The sequence below is a fragment of the Rhyacophila brunnea genome, unplaced genomic scaffold (genome assembly GCF_057557595.1).
Source record: "Rhyacophila brunnea isolate RB1 unplaced genomic scaffold, BYU_Rbru_1.0 scaffold_20, whole genome shotgun sequence".
NCBI classification, from domain to species: domain Eukaryota; kingdom Metazoa; phylum Arthropoda; class Insecta; order Trichoptera; family Rhyacophilidae; genus Rhyacophila; species Rhyacophila brunnea.
In genome coordinates, this window is record NW_028232860.1 from 37,053,196 (window position 1) to 37,079,571 (window position 26,376).

The window sequence follows — 26,376 nt, forward strand, 5'->3', positions numbered from 1 at the left end:
ACAGAATTAACTGAAAATGAATAAAATTCTTCTTAAAGATAGCTAAAAGTATTAAAAGAATGTATTGGCATCGTGATCTGATATATTCTAAAAGTTTCAAATGTCTAGCTAGTCGAAAAGTTATTTAAAAATTGATTGCAAGATTTGTACTGGATAAAAAACCACCGGACAAACAAGAATACGACCTAATAAAAGCGTTGTAAAATATAGTACTAATTCCAGGTAATTTTTCATGTATTTTTTCTCACTCAATTTTAATATTTCTATTCATTGAAGAATACTTCAATGAATGAAATAAATATTTGAATATATATATCCAGTGCAGCATTTATTCAATTGAAACTAGCAAGTCAGGGATGTGCTTAACGTAACGAAATGGTTCTTTGTTTTGTACCTCAGACAATATCGCGCAAATTGAACGGTTCGCCGTTACGAGGTGCTAGTTTTATGATTGCAAACTGCGCGGTCGAAAAATAAACTCGCAAGTATTGAGTTCGTGATTGCCGTCTTGGGTTGTATCCAGGGATTACAATCCCGGAAAGAATTTTCAATCTCAGGACAATTACCAATTTTTTCAACCCCGTGATACAATACAAAATGTATTTTACATTCAGGTACACTTTTTGATTGATTGTCTAATTTAGATAATATACAGAATTTGAGCTAAATTATCCCGCTTTGCTGGAGGTCGCTTCGATGAATTTATATTTATCGGTCACATGTAAGTTGCTCGTATGCAGTTCATCGTGGGACATTTATTCGTGCGCCGTAGTACGTGAAACATGAGTTCGTATAACATTTTATCAAATGACGAGTTCTTCGTTGAACATTTCACAGTGGAATACATTTGTACGTATCTTACAAAATGCGGCGATAGTTTGCAAATAGTACTGTTTCAATTAGATTAACCCTAACTAATCTAACCTAGTAAAGACATGTCATAAAATTTGCCACATGTTGTAGCATACGTACAAATATACTCCACGGTGAAATGTTCAACAAAGAACTCATCATTTGATTAAATCTTACACGAACTCATGTTTCACGTACTGCGGCGCACGAATAAGTGTCTTGCGGTGAACTGTTTATGTAAAAAATTCCGAATACGATATTTATCACAGTAATCATGAGAACTTTATTAAATATGTCAGGAGATATTATATTTGTATAGAAAATCTGTATTTTCCAGATGTGTCTTGCAGGCTTCAGATGAGGCAATTAACACAGTAACTCAGTTCCTGACCGGCCATGGTAACTTCGCAGCTAAGCTGCATGGTTTTTGTTTGATAAAACATGGGATGGAGCCCAAAATGCACATGCGGGCACGACCATTAAGACGCTGAAGACGTCCTCTGGGATCGATTCACATATGAGCCCAATTGGCCACGCCGACTTGATATCAACCAATGTCAGCTTTGAGACATTTGAAAAGTTTCCTGCGTCGTATGGAGGATGAAATAGTTCTGATCTCTCTTCAGATTCATCACTTTCAACTTCTGACACCTTTTTTTCGGCAGAATTTCAGTACACGGGTACAGATGACACTTTATGTTACTATGATAAATGATGGCAGAGCAAGTCAAGATTTTTTTCTTATTTTCTCTTTATTTAAGCACCAAATTGTATGGTTGTTACATCAGTCCCGTGTAGCTCCGTTTGAGGACAAGTAAGTGTGACAATAAAATCTTTTCATTCTGATACGTTTATCGCGTCATGGAAGGTGGCCGTTAACAATTCGCGACTATACATAACCATTAAGCATTGAAAAATCTTCAGTTAACAATTATTTTACTCCAGTACAAAGCGTGTCAACATAATATGGTTAAAATTTACCAATAGTCTTGTATTGAGAATCACAAATAATACACTTATCTACCTACTATTTAATCTTTTTCCTACTTAAATACAAAACAATAATCGCAATTTAAAAATTATTAATCTACTAATTCAATGTCACACTATTAAATAATATCAAAATAATAATTATTTGACAGAAAATAAAAGAACACGAATTTTTATTCAAATGTTGCAAACATAGTAAAAATTCAAATTCCGAATTGGGCAGCATAGACAATTTGAACATTTTTTTTATTTTTATTTGGATATGTCAGTCGGGGCTTAGTAGGAAAAGAAAATAAAATAAATATGTTTTAAATTTTACATGTAGGTACCTATAATATTTGTAAATTAGTAAATAAACATTTTTGCTATCAAGCAAAGCATACTAATACATGTGCCTTTATAGAGTTATGTACATTACAAGAGATGCTTGTAAGGCTTTCGAGCACGCCATTCAGTCATTGCACTGGATTAAATTTACAACATAATTTTTTCCCATCTGTCAGATTGAAACCACACCATCGGCTTGTGATTGATGCTCTATCAACTACACTACCGCGGGCGCATGGAGTACCTAACTTACGCTGTTTTTCATAATACATTATTAGCTTGAGGACCAGCCACTCAGATGGGATACAATATTTTATATTAAATTATTTAATTTAATATAATATCATTCTAATTGGTTCCTAAAAAAGATTAACAGTGAACACTATTTGAGAGTTAAAATCAATAACGATTTGATTAGTAATAATTGATAAAGTAGATACATCAATACATTAAATGCATTTATTTTAGAAAATTAATTTTGGCATTTAAGATTATAATATATAATGGACAATGCCAAATATATAAAAAATACCGGTGTATTTATTGCATCCGGTGTCGTAGTCCCTAACCTCGACGCCACAAAGACAGGCGTCGCCGACGATAGATGACGCCAGCCTCGGGCGTCGGTTTTTCTTCAACGCATTGTTGAGACAAATTTTCTATCTCTCGAAGTATGTGATTTTTGTACAAGTCACAAGGAATGTAGGTTATTGGATTGATAGAGGAAAGGCCATATTCTCGTATTTATTTGATTGAAAAGGTCTTTTGTTGGTGATAGTAAATTGGCACATATCAGCTAGTGGATGCGGGATATTCAATATGATTAAGAATATTGAGTGAAATCTATAATAAATAAAAGAAATATAAATTATTAAAAGCATAATTTAAAATTTAAAAACTATGTACGATTTGATTATTTCACTTTAAAGAATCAATACACGACATCTAGAAAAGTATAATGATTGACGGTGTATGGTCCAACATTCTTTGGTATTCTTACAATATAGTGCATAGTTATAGACATTTAATATCTTCTGACCAAAGTGAACGACATCTGGAACAACAAGTGAACAGGCGGACCTCGTAGTTTAGTGTGTAAAGCACTGGTCTTTCATCCGGGGCCTCCGGGTTCAATCCGGTGAGGTCACAATATATTTATGTAATTTTCTCAGAGTTTGTTTGATATATGGTAGGCTGTTAAGATCAGCCATAAGAAGTGCATACTAAACTTTGACAGTCATACGTACTTGTTTTCATTGAAATTAGACTACAATTTACAGATGGTGTTGGTTTGTTTCAAAAATTTGATTTAACCCTGCGAAATCCAAGTCATATTAGATAATAGTCAAAAAATCGTTGAATATCTATAAAATATCTAAAATTATGCAATTAAATCATACATAACTTTATAGATAGAATAATATTTTTATTTATTATAGTTTGGTTTAGGAAGGCATAATGAATTTAAAAAAATGAACTAACAATATGTATAATATGTATTCTTACACCCACGGTGGCCGCGCGGCTTAAGCGAACCATCCTGGGTCTGGCAAGTACAAATATTGTTTTTCAATTTGTGTGTGAGTCAGGGTATGAACCTAATAGGTTGAGCAAGTGGCTGACATCCATTTATCTTAAAAAACAAAAATCTGTTAATACAAACCTCTACTCTGTGGAGGCCCATATGATCCCATTAGGATCGAACATGGTCGGGGGGAGGGGGGGATTATGCAGGGTTTAATTGATTTTTAAATAATAACCAACACTGTCGGTAAATAATTGTAGTCTTAGTTCAATAAAAACAAAATAAATACGTATTACTAACAAAGTTTAATGTGCATTATTTATGGCGGATCTTAACAACCTACCTCCACCCTTCGCTACTGCTATATCGTATCCGTACTGATCTACAGAATTGAAACATGGACGTAAAAGACATTCCATAGAAGCACGCTTGGCATTTAACGTCTTTATAAGAATAAAATGTCATCTCGAACGAGAAACAAGTAACGTGTAAATTCTTATTAATTTTATTTAATACGTGAGTAGCAGTGGCATTAGGTTAGGTTTGCTCGTTGGCTTTCTGTTAGAAAAATCCAATATATTATATTATATTAAATATTGAGTTACAATTTGGAAAATACAAACTCAAAATGAAAGTTTGTTATATAAAATTATAAAACGTAAAACAATCAAAATTGATAATACTTATGCATATAATATACCATCAAATTGCGCAGTAAATACATAGTATTATCGCATACAAGTAATCGAGTATTTTGGGCATGGTTCACAGCTAGCGATTACAATACCGGTATTTAAAAACCGGTGTTCCAGTATTTATCAATACCGAAATACCGGTTTTAAAAATCCAAAATACCGGAATTTTTGGTATTGAGAAAGCATACTTGTTTACGTTTTTGACAATGAATTATAAGTTATGTGATGCTAAAATGCAAATATTGACTGCATCCAATAGAGGTGAAACAACAATAAAACAAAATTGATCACATAATATACCTATTAATATAATTGTCGCGACGAATTATCATATTATTTCGAAATAGAAAACATACATGATAAATGTTCAAATATTCTATAATGCAGCTGGGCTTATTGCGTTTAAATTAGAGCATTTAATTAAAATTATCAATGCATTGAAATTATTTGTAAAATTCACCAGTTCTATAATACATTTTTTTAAATGTCAACATGTAGGTTTTTGCTATAAAACATTTTTAAGGTATTTTAATAACTATTTTTATTTACTGATAAGTTGTTCTGTTTTTTTATGTTTAATACCGGTATTAATATCGGTATTCAATACAAGACATTTTCATTTGGTATTGCAATCCCTATTCACAGCATCTATGGATCGGACGACACCGGTGAGTTGTATTATATGAAGTATAAAAATATGTATTCTCCTATTTAGAAAATAAATATACATTAATTGAAGTTTGTTTATTAACTTTACTGTACATGACAAAAGTGTGTCGACAAATAATTAGAGGTTTACCTTAAAACTGTGGGATTTTGATCAAAAATAATATCAACATACACGTTTACCTCGCCGCGTTCAATTTTATTAGCAGGACAAAGCAATACCACATACTAAACTATTGTGGCTACGTTGTGTGTTTTACATACGTCAATAAAATTAACTGGATAAAACAGTCGAGTCGTAGTTGCGTTGAGTTTGTATATGCGATTCCGTTTAGATTATATAGTTGAATTTATGTGCGCTGTTTTTGGATTTTTTCAGTACAATGATATTTCTAACTCTAGTAATGGGCTTCTGGATAGGGTATTCAGCAACATCAATTTGTCAGTTTCCCGATGCATGTCCCCTCTTGTACGGGAGGATGACTATCATCCTACTTTGGTTTTTGTACTCAGGTTTCGGTCGATTCGCCCGCTGCGAACTGACATACCCTCACATGAAACCGATCGGTGCAGGGGATGGAAGTTTGAAGGTGGAAACTTCGAGCTACTTTACTCATTAATGAGTGAAGTAGATTGGAGTGAGTTGCTCGGGATTTGTGATGTAAATGAGGCGGTACAATTCTTTTATAATACTGTATATAATGTGTTTGATGAATGTTTTTCAAGGAAGTCGCCATGTCGTGGTGGAAGGCGATACCCGAGGTGGTTTTCTCGAGAGATTATTGGGGACATTCAGATCAAGCATTGCTATCACAAAGCTTGGAAGGCTGAGCATGGTCAACGCGACTATGAAATGTTTAGCCTTTATCGCTTGAGAGTGAGGCAAGCTGTTCGAGTGGCCTATCGAACATATATGGAATCGGTAGAAGATTGCATTCGTGAAAATCCCAAATCGTTTTGGGGTTATATTAAATCATTAAGAAGGGATGGCGGGTATGCCGATTCGATGAGTTGGAAAGGCGAAAAGGTGACCGGACATGGAGTGGCAGAAGCATTTGCTGGTCACTTCAGGTCTGTCTACGCAAGTAGTATTCCTTATTTGGATGTTGCCTCTGCGTCAAGACAGCCATCATGCGGTGCCCAGTCCATTGATATTTTTCCAGTTGATGAGAGTGATGTGTTAAAATTTATTAAAAAACTAAAAAATACTCACTCTTTGGGACCTGATAACGTCCCTACATTTTTTTTAAAGGGGTGTGTTGATTTTGTCAAAGGCCCACTTGCATATATTTATAATCTTACAATGGAGACAGGTATCTTTCCGGAAACGTGGAAGATGTCGAAGGTTACTCCAATCCATAAGAGTGGTACAGAGTTATCAGTGGAAAATTACAGGCCGGTAGCTGTTCTCTCTGCACCAGCAAAAGTTCTTGAGATGATCATGCACAACATGATTTCTCCAAAAATTGAGTCATTTATAATAAATGAACAGCATGGATTTAGAGCAGGCCGATCAACGGAAACTAACCTGATGGTATTTACCAATTATGTGTCATCGGCCCTGGATAGAGGTCACCAGGTTGACTGTTCTTACAATGACTTCTCGAAAGCATTTGACAAAGTCGATCATGATGTCCTGATGGAAAAACTCCAACTTATTGGATTGTCTGATCGATTTTTGAAGCTATTCGGGAGTTATTTTAGGAACCGTCAACAATACGTATCGTACGGCCTTTATCAGTCACAGACCTTTAACACATTTTCTGGTGTCCCTCAGGGCTCAAACTTAGGGCCGTTGCTGTTCACGATTTTTATAAATGACATAGCATTGGTAATAAAAAATGCTATGTTTTTGTTGTTCGCTGATGACTTGAAACTCTTTTTGGAAGTTGTCACCTTGGACGATTGTCGTCAGCTCCAACTTGATATAGATAATATATTAGATTGGGGCAGGCGTAACAAACTAGAATTCAATATTGATAAATGCAATCTTTTGTCGTTTACCAGAGCCTCAAAAGTGTTGTTTTTCCAATACTCGATGCATGGCAGAGTTCTGTCCCAATTTGGCATTACGTTTGAGAGTAAACTGACATTTATTAGCCATATAGTTACCATTTGTAACAAGGCGCTTAAAATGTTGGGCTTCGTCATGCGTACTTCCCGGGTCTTTTCGGATGTTACGGTATTAAAACTTTTATTTAATTCTTTATTTCGAAGCAGACTTGAGAGTGGGTCTATTGTTTGGGCACCGCATCAGTTGAAGTATGGCCTTATGGTGGAGAGGGTTCAGAAGAAATTCTTGAGACTCCTTTATTTGAGGTTGTACGGATACTATCCGTGGCTTTATCCAACTGACTTTCTCTTAGGCATGCTTACATACTGCAGTTTGCAATTTAGAAGAAATCTTTATTTAGCTATGTATTTTTTTCGACTTATACGAGGTATAAATGAGAACTCTGCCATTCTGGGCAGTGTTGACCTGTGTGTCCCTGATAACTATCTTAGAAATAGAGAACATCAGTTGTTTATTCTCCCAAGGTGCAGAACCAACCTGCCACTGGTAATGCCAATTGGGAGGGCGATAACTATGTTCAACGAGATTGCTTCGGGTGTTGATATATTCCGCCTACGTGAGGATGAGTATAGGTGGACGTTATTTTATAAATTTTTAAAATAGGGTCTGCTTAACTCATCCGGTGTATTTCCATGTACCTATATAATTAATATTTTTGTATGTACATATTTGTTTAATAACATATTATCTATCTCTTTTTTATGTCATGTTGTGAACGTCTTAAACTTATAATTTGTAATGTCCACAATATGTAAAAATAAATAAAAAAATAAATAAATAAATTGAAAAATAAATTGAAATAAGGTATAAGTAAAAAAAAAGCTCAAAAAATCGGTGTGTGTACTTATGTACGCGTCAAAAGTTATACTTTTTTGGCGTAACAAAACAAAAACAAAACTTGTGATAAACTAGATTCTTCGACTAGCTCTTAATTATCTTGTTAAATTACACACTCAAGAAAAAGGACCGCTTATTGGAACGCCGTTGGTTTATTTCTATACACTTTAACTTATATTACTAAATTATATAATGGTTTCTCATTGTTTTTATTTTTAAAGTACCAACTGTCACTCTGACGTTTAATAGTTTGTTTACGTAAGAAATTACAATTGGCCGACAATAATAAATTCGCTGCCTAGGCAACGGAACAATTCTAAACTATAATATTATACTGAATAATCGTCACGATTGGTGTATTTTTGGCGTGTGACATATTGTAACACATAATTTATTTTTTCACACGAAAAAAAATGCACTCGATTGGATTCGAACCACCGATTGTTCGGTTATCAGCCGAACGCACTACCTTTACGCCACATTATGATACTGCAATCGTGACGATTATTCAGTATAATATTATAGTTTAGAATGTAAAATTCCTTATTGAACATACATAATTTGAAAACACTTGTGACAAATATAATATAAGTACAATACAAAAGCTGATTGCCAAAACAATAATGCAATTTAGAAAGCGCTACAATGAGAATTGTTAGAACCGTTAGTTAATTTTGTCGCAATTAGATAGACCACAGATAGCTTAACGGTTAATGCTTTAATAAAAATGGCAATATTCTCTATTTTAAAACGACTGCATTTTTTACAGTAGTACTCTTTTATGCTATTAATAAATTTTAAGTGATCATTAAAATAATTTGTATTTTTTTTTGCTGAAAAAAATAGTGTATCATAATCACATTTATGCCTATTTACCACAGAGTCTATAAATTATTCAGAATTAGTTATCAAAGATTCCCAAAATTACAGCACGTGGACCTTTTATTAAATTTAGTTAAGCACCCTTAAGTACCCTTAATGAAATTTATATTTAGGCAATATAAAACAAAGCTGAGAACATTTTCAAAATAAAGCTTGAAGTAATGTTTATTGCATGCAAAATAAAACATATATAGATGTTGGGATCAAAAACAAGAAAGTCAAACGAGACTACACGGGCCTTTGTAGTCTTTGATTTCAAAGACTTCATATAAATTTAAATTGTACAGAATTCATTTTCTTCAATTGATATCCTTGAAGTTAATATATTCAAGAGCTAATAAAGCGTCATTGAAAATGAATCGAAAGCAAAGAAAAAAATGGCCGTTTGTAAACCTGGCAGTGTTGTTTTTAAATTCAAATGCAAAAACTTTCCCTAAGCGGATTACCGTATTTATTTTGTATTTTTAAATTTTCTCAGTTGATACAAGGAGAAGTTTTCTCGATTCTTCGAATGTTATCGCATTTAAAATTCTAATGGATAAAGTATGGATATTTCCCTACACGTATGAGATGTATTTTCAAGGATAGTAGCTTATACAAACATACGATTTGTGCACCTCGTGTTCTCGATATCATTATGTCGAAGTATGAAGTAGGTACTGTATAGAAAAAAGGTATACAAATCGTTATCATAAAAGATGTTGAATTTTAGGAAATGTGTCATAAATTAAAATAATTCTAAATAACCAAATAGAAATTCTACTTAAGAGCCCCATAATAGTAGAATCCTCCTGTGATCAAACATATTGATGTAATTGAATTGTAATTTTATTCAAAAAATTCTCCTTTTAGAGCTTGTCCAGATGACGCGTGTTTCCTCGCGATACGTTGCGTGAACGACTCAATAAGTCACTTGTACTCGACCGCCCGCGATTGGCGACGTGGCGATTACATGTGGACGACTTAATTAGGTCAGAAGTACCTAGAATGGGCGCGAGTTTTTACGCGCGAGTCAAATCTTGCCAAGGTGAGGTGTTAAAATATTCATCTCTAATAATTTATACATTTATAGTTAATTTACAATTTTATAATGATAAATGTTCGGTTTTATATTATTACCAAATCATTCGTAATATCAATATGTGATATTTCAGAATCATATTCATCGTACGGTTAACTCATTCTATTTCGTATTTACATGGCTGTTATCAAAAAATCATAATAATATTGTATTCTAGCCTCACTGGGAATCGAACACAGAGACCCTGAAATATTAGCTAGAGCTTGACGTATTGTAAGATACAAATACATATAGAAAAAATTGATTATTGAAAGAATTCCATTGCAACATAAATGAAAATATTTACTTTATGTATTGGCGAATATATTATATATATATATTTTTTTTTACAAAAGTTGAGAAAATTCCAAGCAATTGCTAAAAGGCGACGTGCAAAAGCTTGGAATCTTTCCAGCTAGAAAATTTCATGTCAAACGAATACCATTTAATATTAATAAAATAAAATTGAATGTTGCAACTAGAAATGATGTGCTCTCAGTGGAAAGAATGGTTGATATTATATTTACATTTAGCTATTACTTATATTATTATTTCGATAATGAAGAAAGCGGTAAAATCAAATGCGAAATAATAATTATTAATAGGTGCTTCTATGGTATTAATCCAGAAAAACAAAAATCCTCTGGAGACCGATGCTAACATACGAAGCTGAGACATGGTCCTGTAATCTATACCGGCTCGCACACTGTACTTGTCTCTTGGTACGCTTGATTAAGTGATTAAGTGTTTAATTGAGTTAGCATTTACTTGGTAGAATTCCATTTTACAAGAAATGAAAATATAATTAATATTAAATTCTTCAGGTTAAAACCTGTAGAATTTAATATTAATTATATTTTCATTTCTTGATTAAGTGTTGTTTTTCCAATACTCGATGCATGGCAGAGTTATGTCACGAATATCATCTGTAAGGGATCTTGGCATTACGTTTGAGAGTAAACTGACATTTATTAGCCATATAGTTACCATTTGTAACAAGGCGCTTAAAATGTTGGGCTTCGTCATGCGTACTTCCCGGGTCTTTTCGGATGTTACGGTATTAAAACTTTTATTTAATTCTTTAGTTCGAAGCTGAGAGTGGGTCTATTGTTTGGGCACTGCATCAGTTAAAGTATGGCCTTATGGTGGAGAGGGTTCAGAAGAAATTCTTGAGACTCCTTTATTTGAGGTTGTACGGATACTATCCGTGGCTTTATCCAACTGACTTTCTCTTAGGCATGCTTACATACTGCAGTTTGCAATTTAGAAGAAATCTTTATTTAGCTATGTATTTTTTTCGACTTATACGAGGTATAAATGAGAACTCTGCCATTCTGGGCAGTGTTGACCTGTGTGTCCCTGATAACTATCTTAGAAATAGAGAACATCAGTTGTTTATTCTCCCAAGGTGCAGAACCAACCTGCCACTGGTAATGCCAATTGGGAGGGCGATAACTATGTTCAACGAAATTGCTTCGGGTGTTGATATATTCCACCTACGTGAGATGAGTATAGGTGGACGTTATTTTATAATTTTTTAAAATAGGGTCTGCTTAACTCATCCGGTGTATTTAATTAATATTTAATATTTAAGTAAATATATAATTAATATTTTTGTATGTACATATTTCTACTGTTTAATAACATACTATCTATCTCTTTTTTTTATGTCATGTTGTGAACGTTTTAAACTTATAATTTGTAATGTCCACAATATGTAAAAATAAATAAATTGAATTGAATTGAATTGAATTGAATTAAAACCGAGTGTGGTGTGAGGTGGGTTGGTCTAGGTCAGGTTTGACGAACCTTTTTACGTACGCGTGCCAAAATTTGCCAAATATTAATTTTCGGCTGTCTGACGTGCCGAGTAGTTTTTCATGGAGAAAAAAATAGTTTCTATTAAGACTTCTAATAAAAATGATGGTGTTCTAGATATCAGTCACAGAGCATAGCATACAAATAGTTTTATCATTTTTTCAATTACGCCATACATTTCAGTCCATCAATTTTTAATCTGTTTCCCAGAATTACTACTATTACCTCCAGTTAAGTAACAAGTTTATGTTTCTTATTTAGTGCAGCTATATTCGTGGATAGAAATGAAAATATTTATTTCTGTATTAATTAGTGTGGCTCTTTTCGCACAAATTGACACCAGAATTGATCCGATCAGACGAGGCATTCTTTCGCTACAGTGGTCTAAGTAATATAAATCGATCAAAATATGAGATTCGCGGCGCGGCATCTCCTGCCGCCTGATGAGGTTAGTGCGATAATATTATATACGTGACGCCTAAAGACTAAAGACCGACTTATGCAATTATATATTTACATTAAACGTAATGCTTATTCTTGAAGAGTATTTGCTTGCTATTTTTTATACAATGCGATCTGTCATTTGTTATTACTAACAGAGCCAGCTGGCGGTCACCAGTCTGTCTCGCTAGGTCTTGTAGACGGCTTGGAGGTGTTGGATATTAATATAATTGTAAAGTATGCCTAGACGGTGCCATAGTTTTCCCTTCTGGATGGATTTTCATTCACCTCAGACAGTTTGACATTTCGCTGATTTGTCAGTCTTACGATTTGCAAGTCGTCACTGCCAATATAAATTTGGTCTATTCTGGAGTCTGGCCTTCACAATATCGTCTGGCATCACTTTAGACTGATATGCCTAGCAGCTGGCAATCGCCGATTGCTACCACTGACATTTTAATAGAATATACGTAGTAATAATAAACATATTTCTCATTTCTTCCATACATTTCTCTTCAAACGCGTGCTATAGGTTTGCCACCACTGGTCTAGGTAGCGCAAATAAAAACATTGAGAGTAATAAATTTTAATTGAAAAACGTACTGCCAATACTAGACATAGAATTTATGTCCTTTTTTTAACAGTGTTTCTATTTTATGTATACTTAATTGAAAATCTGCCGCTTTGTTAATATTGAGTCGAGATAATATTTCAATAATATCAATCACCGATATTACAAAACCAATTTCAAAAATGTCCGTAATAAAATCATTAATATCGATGATGGCCTACCGCTAGAGTTATTACCAGTGACGTCATTTGACAAAATGCCGCCCCCAGGCAGCGCCTAAATTCCGCCCCATTTTTATACAGTATATTTTATCATCCTTTCATGACTCCAATATCTAAGAAATGTGTTATATGGATACATTACTAACAAAATATATAAATCTAACTTAAATGCCATCTCTACTTCAATAGACAACATTGAGAGTCCACGGTTTCAGATACATTTAAAAATACACCTGACAACTTTCAAAACTCGCGAGTGACTGGCAAAATAATTGGATAAATTAATTATGTAAGTATATACGAGTACCTACCTATAATTCGCAAATCTCCACTTGTCATTTCTGGTCATCAAGGAAGTGACGTTCAAGGACAATGAAAGTAAGCTAGACATCACAAACTCGACAAAAAAAATTACAATCCTGTTAAACCTTTTATGTTAATTAATACATTTTGTTTCCAACCGGTGAGCTGATTTTATTAATGGAAAGATTTTTCTGTTGTTACTAAGTTTAGGTACCTATTTCTATATATATTTAATGATTCTTCTCGATTTGGCACCGTCCTAGTAACTGCCACCCCCAAGCGACGCTCAATCTGCCTACCCCTACGGGACGTCACTGGTTATTACTGCATGCAGACAGAATCATTTAAATACAACACTAATTAATATTCCACCATTTTGTTTATATATTTCGCGTTTTCGTCAATTAGCCGGCGATGTAATTACGCTTTCCGATTTCGTTTGTCCGAATTTCAAATTGAATTTTTTCGCTTTGTTGTCGCGGCGGACTAATTTATGGTAATGAATGAATTATGTTTTCATACGCCGTAATATTATTAATCATTTTCGGAATCTGGTTTAAAACATTCTGTTTGTTTTTTTCCCCGCCAACAATTTGTATTCGGAAAATGTTTAATAATGTATAAATACATAATATACTTATATAGAAAACGAGAGATAGATAAAATGACCGCAATTTAAAATTATTCAGTTGTCGTAAATTTAAAAATTCAAACGTGATTTATATTTCAGAGTTACGTCATTCGTGCTTTTGCCTGTAAAACAATGCATCATTATGTATGTACATATTGTTATTTATCCATTTCAGATGAAAGCGTTGTTTCAGCCATATCATCTCCCAGTGGCGAGGGGTGGAGGTAGGCTGTTAAGATTTGATATATTTTTTTTCTACCATGTCCGATCTTATGGGCCTCCACTGAGTGGAGATTTGTATTATCACATTTTGTTTTTACGAGAAATGGATGTCAGCCACTTGCTCAACCTATTAGGTCCATACTCTGACTCAAACAAAAATTGAAAAACAATATGTGTATTCGTCATACCCAGGATTCGAACCTGGGGCCCATAAAGCAATAGGCTGACGCTTAAGCCACGCAGCCATCACGCGGACACTGTCAAAAAATATAAATAATGCACACTAAACTTTGTCAGTCTAGTCAGTCAAAAGTTTTCTGAAGAAACACCAAAAATACACACAGAAGATAGCAATTTTATAACGTACCCTGACAATAAGACGTAGTAAGAAAAAGAGTAATCATTATTAATTTAGGCCTTTACTTCAGCAAAAATTTCAATGGCATGTTGAATATCATCATTGAAATATGCCCTATCTATTGCAGCTTCATCCAAGGAGTCCTTCCAAGCTTATCAACTAAAATTATTTTCTTTTTTTTCAAAACAATTTCGAGCAAAGCATAATCCATGGCTGCATTAATTCTTACCCTTACTACACAATCCACTCACAATATACAAGTAATGCCATGCTGTTGATGGATGATTCCAAGCTTGATGCGTTTTACTCGTTCTTCATCTCTACTCCATCATGTCCTGAGTTTCTCTCCATTTTAGCAATATATTTTAGCCATTTTATATATATGGGTAGTTCACAATAATTATGGACCACGTCCAATTTTTATAAAATTCGATTTTTTAAAGAGATTTCTATATTGTGTGTTAATATCATAATCCTAGCTCTACAATTTTCTACATAAATGGCAATACTAGTATTGATAAGACATCAAATTGAATGTGAATCATGTCCATTTTGACAGTTCCTTCAGCAGTATAAAGAGGTATTTGCTAACAATAATTTGATAATAATAATAAAACCTGAATATACTTTATGTTTCGACTATTTATTTTAATTGCTCCATATACTATCAAAATATGGTAAGTATATAGGTACTTACAGTTAGAGTTGGATATTTCTCGAGAAAATCTTAATCTCGAGATTCGGGATTTCCCGAAATGATGAAATTTTTGAGAATTCTCGAGATATCGGGAAATTTAAAAAAAACCTGTAAAAAATCCTAAAATCAGTGTAAAAACAGACAAATTCCAAAAAAATATGATTTTTTTAATTTATGTAAGAAGACAAACAAATAGAAGTAGGAAAACAAAAATAATTCAAAACACTACACTGTCAATTGCTGCGTCTGACAATCGCGTACGTTTTTGGGACACAAAATTTCCTGACGTTGAAAAATTGTGCTCATTTTGAGTCGAAGTTATCTTAATTGTGTTAAATGCCCCGATCAGTCTGTGAACGTTTTATGTTTTCTGTCAACTTTTTTCATCTAGAAAAATCGTTTTTCAATTAATATTTGATAATAAAGAAATCCCGATTCCTGAGAAAAGATTCTCGAGATCCGGGATTTCCCGAAATGTTAAAAATTTCAATTCTTGAGATTTGGGATTGAAAATCTCGAAAATGTCTCGAGAATTCCCGTCGGGAAATTCCCGAAACCCAACTCTTCTTACAGTGAAAACATTCCTGTATTTTACAAAAGGAGTTTTAACTTCAGGTCCAAATATCTCAGGATCTATTTTGATGGACTCGATCCATAATTATTTTGAACCACCCATATATATTATATTGATGATCGCAATGACAGATATACTTATTATTATTATTATTATTATTAATGTATTAAAAATGATTAAAGTTTGCTCATTTAAATTAAAAAAAAAAAACTATTATTGTCATGTTGAGTAGGTACCTATGAATGTTTCGGACATAATAATGTTGTGTCACCTTAATCATATCATTAATAATAAACTCTCATTGTGTATAGATAATAAAAAGATCTTTGACAAATATATTTTATAGCATTTATTTCAAGAGGGTTATTTTACAAAACTAGAGAGAGTATAATATGACACTGTGTAAAATATTTTATAATAATTTAGTTTAAAAAATGAATGTATGTTGGTTTGCACATATGTTTACAATTTCAGTTGTATATATTATTCATTTGTAATTTTGGTGGTGATTATTTCGATGGTTAACTGATCATTTGAAACGAGCTGTCAAAACAATGGCGGCTGGTGTTTACATGAATACTGAAATTTCAGTGTCTACTGATAATCTTACAAAACATTATTTATCATACATTAATCATTGATCGCGCTTTTATATATTATAAGAGAAATATTTTATAAAATATCACACTGCAAAAGCTTTTATAATATTTGTAAAAGATCTTTGATAGTATAACAACGGTCCAATACAAAATGAGGTGCAATTGATTTAAACGGTAGTCCATGAGTTCTTTTTAGTCTAAGATATTTGATAGTCTAATACCAGTAAAAACACAAAGTGTTTCTGCGGTGTGAAATTCTCGTAATTATATATTATTAATATGTGTGTGATACTTGGATCCTCAGAAAAGACAGATCTAGAAACTTGGAAACACATAACGTGGTATGAAAACGTGCATGCTGAGTATTATGCGTAATGTCAACTTAACAATTGGATAACTATTGGAAACTAATACTTATTTTAAAATGTGATTATATAATATCATAGTATATTAATACACTGAGTATGCAGCCCTGAATATGTAAATATTTAATTATTTAATACGTACTTTAGTACTTTTTTATATTTATATAAAGAAAGTTAGTTGGTAGATATATTTAAACGTCGCAAACAAGTGATAATAGATTATAAATTTAATGTTTTTTTCAGTTAAAGTATTTATTTTGGTCCAAGCTTTTAAGCTCTCGTGTATAAATTCTCTTTACAACAATAAATCAAGATAAAATAGTTATTTGCAAAACAAAATTGTACCCATATTTCATTCCCACGAAACAGAACAACAAAAACACGTCATGTAAATTGTAGATACGTACACAACTTTCACGTCGTTATGAATTGTGATCGATTGGAGTTTTAAACTTCGCTATATTATTATTATGTGTAGTGCTACGCTCACTGTATTGTGATCGATGATAATTTCTAGCACTCACAAAAGTTTTTAAAATATCGATCACGAAATTTAGGGTACATTAGTATTAACATAACATATTTACGTAGCCTTCAAATATAAATAATATATTATAACATATAAAACTATACTGCCTGTATTTACCACATTTTCCATTATCAATATTTCAATAAAGTTGAGTTACTATGCCAGTTTAAATTACGTAACTAAGTTACGAGAAATTAAGTCAGGATGAATCGAAAAAAAGCCTAATCAATATATTATTCCGGTGGTAATATTAGCTATTAGGATATTTCCGTCAAGTCTAAATGTGAAGAGCTAGTTGCATATTATAGTAAGCAAAGTTTGTTCTAGTGAAATCGTTCTATGATTACTCACCAGCCGCATGGAGTGTGGCAAGCAGATCGGCGAGCAGCGCCGGGTCCTGGCAAGAGACAGCGACTTCTCCAGCCCCTCGCAGCTGCAGGGCGACTCCCTCAGCACCAAGTGATCCGCACATGAGGACCGCCCGGGGACGGAGGCCACCCAGACCGAGACGAGCTCCCGACACCTACAAAATAGAGAAACACACGTTTAGTCTTATCGACAGAAGAAGTAGTGTAGTAGCGAACTTTGTGTGTTCAGTATGGAGTATTTTGTGAAGTTTTTATTTAAGTAAGTACTTAATTGTTTAATTTGTCTCAATTATTCTTTCATTATGACTGGTCGAGCCTTTATTATTTGTGTATCCTAGAGTCATAAATTATTTTTTAGGTTAAATCCAAGTGATTCTTAAGGAATCAATCGATAAAAAAATAGTTGGATTACAAAAATCACTTTTAATTATTGGTAGGGACAATAATGTAATATTATGTTATTCTTCCCACCTACCAGAAATCATATATTGATTACCGATACCAATAATTGTCGCAAGACCAGGCGACCACTAGTCACGGGTCATCAGTCGACCGTGATAAGGTTACATCCAGTTACTTTAAAACAACCGAATAAGCCTAATATTGTTAAAGTTATCACGCTATATCTGATACAATACGAACGAAGCCGCGTTAACCACAGAGTGACTCATTTGTTCAACATCCGTTGCTCCAAAACTGATACGTTTTGAGCAAACGTCACGTCTATAATCCATCCTAAACTTTTCATCATAATTTATACTAAAAAACCCAGGTGAAATTGTGAGAGTGACATTACGAACCGTTCGTTTACCAGTGCGTGATTGAGTGAATACCGAACCAGTTCCAGCGCCAGCCCTCTCAACATAAAAGGTCGGTACCTGGCTTCCTGTTAAGCCCCCCCATGATCCGTTATCTACAAGAATCTTCAAATAAATTACAGTCCACGACAAAAAAGCGCAACCAATTTTGTAAAAACCATTTTAAAAATCAGTATAGAAATCAGTTTGACCCTTTTCATATTGGTGTGTCAATTAATTAAGTAGTATTATCCAAATGCTAGAGATCAGACTGTATTCACTGTGCATATATTTATTCAAATAAATTACTCATAAAGAAATTTATAAATTACTTAAAATGTATATTAACAATTATTTAATTTATATTGTGCAGTTTTCATACTATTATCATTGTAGATGTATTTTGAAATAATGAAAATGACAGTTCGATTGATCACTAAATGCGATGTTGAAATGTTATTAATTGCTTTGATAAATTGTTGAATTATTATGCATAAATGGTTCATATTTGGTTAGTTTGACATAACGCTAAAATCTTTGCATTTGTACTTACGCTGTTTGTAAATAAATAATCGAATAGTATACCTATGTATTTAAATAGGGAAATAGTAAATATTGCAATTGTTACATATCTTACAATTATTATTATATAATTATTTTATAAATCTATTAAAATAATTACTATCAGATTGTTCAAACCATCATCATAATTACTTTTCTCTCGCTTTATGACATTTTCTTACTAAATATATACTTCAGTATACATAACTACCTACCGAGTGAACGTGTTTACGTTTTTAATTATGTTAATGAATTCATTATGCTAATGCAAAGGGACTCTTTTGATTCGAGAGGTGACAAGGCACGACCTAAAGAAAATCCTCAGCCAGGTGAAAATGCCGGAAAATGTCATTACACTCTCTTGGCAAAACAGGCGAGCTGAAAAGGTGAGATTTTTTTAGCATGAAAATGCGACGTCGACTTGCTGCTGTGTTTTTCTTTTTTCCAAAACAATTATATTACCATCAATCATAATATCATTGAAATAGATAAAAAAATCTCTATTACTTCTAAAATAATATCTATTCACTTTTCCATTTCGAATATTCTGGCGAAATTTTAAAAAGTTATAAACTATTTCTTTTATTTAACGAATAATTCATAAGATTTGAGTAAGTAACAATCTTTATGTTAAACATAAATAATTTGAAAACACCCCCGGGCCTAGATATTTGGGGGGCCTCCCATCTGCCGGTAAGGTTAAAGGCAATGTGATGCTCTCAGAGTTTCCCAAACTATGTTCCGCCGATCCTGAATAAGTGTTCCGCGACAATTTGGAAAGGTTCTACCAATATTGTGCCTGATATCAAGAAGATATGCAATTCAAAGTCTCAAAATCATCAAACTCATTAATTAAGTGCTTTATTTATTCATATTTTTATGTTTATATTATATTATAGTTTTATATTATTAAAAATAATTACTAAATAAATAATGTGTTGAAGTAACATTTTTTTTTTAAATTTTTACTACCAAGTAGGAATTACCCAACCTAAAAAATAAGTGTTCCGTTAAAATTTCCGGGTTTGCAAAGTATTCCATTGCAGAAAATGTTTGGGAAACCCTGTTCTACAGTAGCGTTCTTCAAATGGTGTACGAGGTAAATTTAAGGGTATTTTTAACGTTTTCTTGTTTTTATCTACTTGATAGTTAAGTTATCGAGTATCGACACACAACAATTAACAATTGCATTGCGCAACCACATAATTATTTTAAAAAAATAATATCTTGGAAGTAAAAAGTGGCGCAGGCGACTTTTTTTACTATTATAGAAAATGTGTGATAAATGTGCTTATCTCACTTATTTGGTCGACCCGCCACGCCGGACACCAGGCTAGACCCTTGTCTTCTACCTATCGCTATGGGTAAAATCAGTGTGACAGTAGCGTTTTCCAAATGCTCTTCGAGGTAAAATTAAGGGTTGATTCACTTGAATTATGGAGTTTTTATACAATTATTCAAAACTGTATCGTACATATTTTAAAATTTTAATGTTATTCAAGTAAAAGAACCCTGTTTGTGATATATGTTAATCTCATTTATTTGGTCGACCCGCCACGCCAGGCCCCCAGGGCGGGTATGTTAGAACTTGCGAGTCGTATGGTCGAAAACCGTGTGGTATGACAAGTTAGTATCGCCCGTTTCATACCGTATACGATAACACCTATTTTTGAAGCCACTCGCTACGGACTATTTTAACTCGCGAGTGACTAGTTGGCAACATCGCCAAAACCGAGAAAATCGGTGTCTATGGTACAAGATGAAACGTCAAAAATGAAATGTCAAACGAAATCATTATTTTTGTTGGTTATGTTTGTGTATAATTCCTACAATATTCGATTGATTTAGTATAATATGATATAGATATATGTACGTAGAATATAACCTTACATAAATGCGAAACCATATAATATTATTACACTGTAAAACAAGATTTAACAAAATAAACACAGTGTCTTCAATAACATTTATTTTTATGTAGGTATTTATTCATTACAAACCATTATAAAACATTAACATAATTAATTGAACTCAAGATAACAGAGTATTAAGTAACATTGTGAATAGGTAATATAATAATTCGGCATCTTTATTGTTTATAAATTGGTAATGCCGTGTTCTTTCCGTCAGCGAACTCATTCATTTTGACGTTTTGATTTTCAAAGTCACTGTCACAGTCATACGAAACGAAATATCAAAATAAACATGGAAATCGGGTAATATGTACATGAATTCACGTCTTTCGTCGTGCAAAAGTAGCAAAAGAATGGAGAGGTTTCAATTAAGTGATCTTAATTGAAATGAGGTAGGTGAGGTTATGTCCGTCTCAACATTATACCTACCTACGACTTTTTAATTCTCCATGGATATAATATTATAAACGTAATAATGTGTCAAAATATAACATACATCTTCTATGTCTTTGATTAATTTTAATCTATACAACCATATTCATTTTTTCGCATTGTAAACTCTTCACGCTTGTAGGTAGGTAGTAACATTAAACTTAAGATACCTAATAAACCTATATGGCGTGAGAATTTGTAAAATATATCTCACAAGCTCTTTGTTTAATCAAAAATTACGTATAAATAGTGCATCACTGAGTGAAAAAGCATTTTGACATAAGTTAACATAATTATTTGATCTGTTTCGCGGATGATTACGTGATCCTAAAAGTGCCGCAAAAGTAACTATTTATGGGATTGACATATTTTACAATAATTGGGTGAACGATACAAATCTATAGCAATGTTTTGGCGAAATATAAAATAATAATATGTAGGTAATTATTCTCGCGAGCCCAATAATAAAATACTATCTTTTCGCAGCCTAACCTTTCACTTTTATTTGACAGTTGAAAACTAAACTGCGTTATCGGCGCGAGACATCAGTGCGCATGCTCACATACTCAACTCGTATGGGGGACTATGGTCACGAGTGCCCTTTGGTATGGGCAATATTGTCGACACAGATTATGACTAATTCAGGTAGTGATAAGTTTCGACATGCCTTATTTCGATAACCTACGTCACTTTCGCGAATGACTACGATGTTTCACACGACTCGCAAGTTCTAACATAAGGCCCCTGAGGCCTATCAGCTCTCCCCTCTTTGTGGTGGCCATGCCTCAGATAATATATATACCTGCTAACAAAATCTTTTAAAAAAATACGACGTCCGACGGGACTTGAACCCGTATCCACTGGATTCGCGCCAATATGCTTTACTAGTAGACAGTTTTGGTGGGGAGCCGAAGGGAGCCAAGGGTCAAAGCCTTGTGAGTAAAAAAAGTAAATTGTCAGTTTTAATATTTTTTTGAATTATCATCAACAGTTAGGGTCCATCCACTGCTTGATAATAGCCTCTCCTAGCACATTTAGATCCTGAGTTATTTGCTGCAGTCGAAGTAGGTTTCATTGGGAATATATAATGTGAACAATAATAGAGCAAACTGAATTTGTCTTAAGGAAAGTTATCTTCAATTATCAGGATGTGTTTTGCAAACATTAATTAATAACGAGATGGAAACGTTTTTGGAGGAGGCCAAGATCCGCGAAGGGTTGTAGTGCCATAATTAGTTACAACTCCAACAAATTTCCATAGAATGGGAGATGATAACGAGAATAATTGCTTTGTTGAAGTGAGGGACTTCAAGTATATTTAAAATATTATTAAAATATTTTTGATCTTAACTTTATAAAGAGAGAGTCAAATTAACGATAGAAAATCTTTCGTAGAATAATCTATGTTTGGCGGTAGATGATAAGGAGGAGATAGAAGGTCGAAGGCTTGTAGGTTTGCCAGAGTATTTGATTGATACAAGAATACAATAAGATGGCAAAGATGACAGCGTGAGATTATAATCGCGGGTAATGATGTACTGGTGAGATCGATGTGATCAAGAGATTGATTATATTAATGAACTGAGAGACTTGATTCGAGTGGAGTGATTTTTAACTATATCGAGTGAAGAACTCGTGACAATAGTAGTGCGTCTCGTGACGGACTCGATAAGGATTCCTATATTATCCGTCCAATTTATACAAATGCAGTACATATATTAGAAGAGAGGGACCCTACTGATCTAGTTATGATTGAGGAAATTCTGATTATTATTATCGCTCAATTGTTTTGTTTTGACTAGAAAATATACATATTCAAGTGTATCACTCATTTAATGCTGAGTGGTATGATTGCTACATATTAATTGATTGCTAAATATAACATTTATATTAATATATATTTAAAAAATATATAATCTGTTTGGTAGATATATATATATAATAAATTAAAAAGCTACTTTATGCACAGTACCTATTTGTTGTCGAGCTTAATTTAAATATATTAATACGTTGCGTAATAACATATTTCAAAATCAGCTTTTAATGAAAGCTTTATTTAATATTAATACTGATACAAAGGTAGTTAGTTGTTCATAGTTTTGTTAATTATTAATAATATTAGCGAATATTATGCAATCTATCATTGGGCATGTTTATTTTGAAGCTTTGAAATTGTGCTTTGAATGTAAATTCATGTGCCTATCTATTGAAAAGTTTACTCAAAAACAAGAAGGATTATGTTATAATAAACCATTACAAATTGTTTAAGTCTAATGATATTTATTTTAAAATTGAAATATATTAATTTGTTTTCATGTATTATTAAATACAAATGAAAAGGATTTATATAACAAAATAAAATATGATAATATCACATTAATTATAGTTATATTGCTTGTATGTATATAATATAATATATCATTCATATTTCAAGAGTGACCTACCATTATGTCTTAAGCGTAGGGTGTTCAACCAATGTGTGCTACCCGTGCTCACGTATGGCTGCGAGACGTGGACCCTCAACACGAGAGATGTCCAAAGGCTAAGAGTCACACAGCGAGGCATGGAGAGGTGCATGTTGGGCATCACGCGAAAGGACCGTAAGAGGAACGAATGGGTTAGGAAGCAGACAAGAGTACGCGATGTAATAGACGTTGCCAAACAGCTGAAATGGAGATGGGCGGGGCACATTGCTCGCCGAAAGGACGGCCGCTGGACAAATACCGTCATCCAGTGGTACCCAAGGGGTACGAAACGGCCACAGGGTCGCCCTAAAAGCCGCTGGATTGACGAACTGGTAAAGTTCGGCGGAAATACGTGGCAGCGAACGACACAGGACCGAGAGACTTGGAGAAAGCTTGGGGAGGCCTTCATCCAGCAGTGGATTGACCCCGGCTGATGATGATGATGATGATATATAATAACAAAAAAATCCAAATATAATTATTTGGACTCTAGATAGGAGTCAATATTGAAGTTAGCGGAATAATCCTTGAGAAACATGAACGGTAATTTTATAATATGCGTCTAAGCTCGGAGCATTGCCGATTTTAATTGAGAGATTGTTTAGTATGCCAGTTTGTAAGTTTATGTAGGATTCACTATTAGTTTCGTTTAGTCTATCAGTCGGTAACGTGGCACTGAGCCAATACGAATTCCGAGAAATTGTAAAAAATGCCATATTTTGCGGTGCAAATATGCAAAAAACAATTTTATGAAAACAAAAAAGCCGATAGGAATAGTAACCACGTGGCAGTACGATACAACCTATATTTCGTCTATATATTTCCCATTTGAATGATGTGACATTTGTCATGTGACCTAATCAAATCAGTGATTGGCTGGTATTATGAACCGATCGTATCAATTTTTGAATATTTGGTATAGGCTATTTTCTGAAAGCATAAGCTCACTCAATCTATTAAATACCTGATATTTGTATATGTTACACCGAATGTGTGAAATTGCGTATTACACGAAATTGGCAATATTTTGCCTAGGCAATTTTTCTGCCGAGTGCGTGAATTTGGCAGGGTATGGAATTCTTAAACTGTCAACATGACATATGACAGTAGAAAAAGTAAATTTAATACGGATGGTTTTTTTAGTTATAATTGGACATAATATAATATTATTATTATTAGGTTAGGTTAGGTTTTGTATTTCTGAATTCAACTGAATGTCCATATTGAGGCTAGCTAACAAGTGTCAACAAACTATCAAATCATACTATCACAAACAAACAATCGACCATTGCACGATTCATACCCAAGCACGAATCAAATCGCGAAAATACCATTTAATAAAATTCTTCCGTTATCATATTATATTATTATATCATAGTTAATGGAAATGAACGTCATTGTAGTTATTGCTTGGTATATTTTTATAAAACACATTTGGTTAGTTTGATTAGTTGCAAAAAACACCACCGTAGCGCTACTATCTAATTTGCTCAATGCATGAACTAGGCAGAAAAATTACTGCCGAATTCACACACTCGGCATATATTTTCCCTAATTCATGAATAAGGCAACGGGCTTGCATTTTTCATGAATTAATAGGCAAAATTGTAATTATGTAATACGCAATTTCACACATTCGGTGTAACATATACATATTTATTCCGGTTAAATGAGAAGTAATCTACATTATTGTATTTACGAAAGAATGTAATTTGTTTGAACATACGCGTCATAATGTCCATGGGAGGTTTTTTTATTGTTAATAATACTGGGTTCACTAAATCAAATATTAATAGTAAAGTGTATATTTAATTTTTTTTACAGTAACTGGTTGAATAAAATAAATAATACCTACTAGTGTATTATATTTTTCACGACAAAAGAATGTTATATTTAAGTATGCAACTGTGTTTAAAAGTACCAAATTCTATAAAATAAGGTTTAACTGAAGAGTCAGTACTACATGGAATATATACAAAGCTCACAAAATAATAAGAGATGGCAACGGACATTTAATTCTGTTGCTGTACGTAGAATGTATTTTGCCAATAGCTCCTACGTAAGCTCCTGAATGCATCTACGCTGGATATAAGCTCTACGCTATGAGATACTATACAATTCACTTGGCCTACATAATGTTTACAGGACATTTGAAAAGTATCTGTGATTCGGTTTATTCATTCAATTCAATAGTTTTGTACTATTGTATGTACTGTATTGAAAATATGAAGCTTTGATGCAGATTACCAATTATTGAGGTCAAACCTTATTTTAATAAAAGCTGTGCGGATATTTGGAGGTTTATGATATGAAGGAAATAGTCGTGGTTGTTTGTAGGTTTCGAGGAGGGCGTTTATTTTTCGTTACAGGAATACAATAAATACAATAACACTTTAATAGTAATACTATCGACCGAAGTTACTTGATGGAATCTGAATTTAAATTCTAATAGATTTAAGTTTTATACTATTCCATTTGAGTCGTTTTTTGCGACCCGGGTTTCGCATCTCATTAGTTTACTCCATTAATTATTTTTATTAGAATTGACGATTTACACCTCTTGAGTGTAGTATTTTTATTGTTTTTAAAGAATAATGATCTAT

General features: G+C 33.1%; 1 protein-coding gene across 1 annotated transcript in view; it reads right to left on the reverse strand.

Annotated features, from left to right (window-relative positions):
• LOC147071610 (uncharacterized) overlaps positions 1-26,376 on the reverse strand; it is a 549,084-nt gene that overhangs the window by 246,137 nt on the left and 276,571 nt on the right. The window contains exon 4 of the mRNA XM_085947980.1: positions 17,589-17,760. Within this exon, the coding sequence (XP_085804106.1) occupies positions 17,589-17,760 (172 nt within the window). The remainder of the gene's footprint in view (positions 1-17,588; positions 17,761-26,376) is intronic.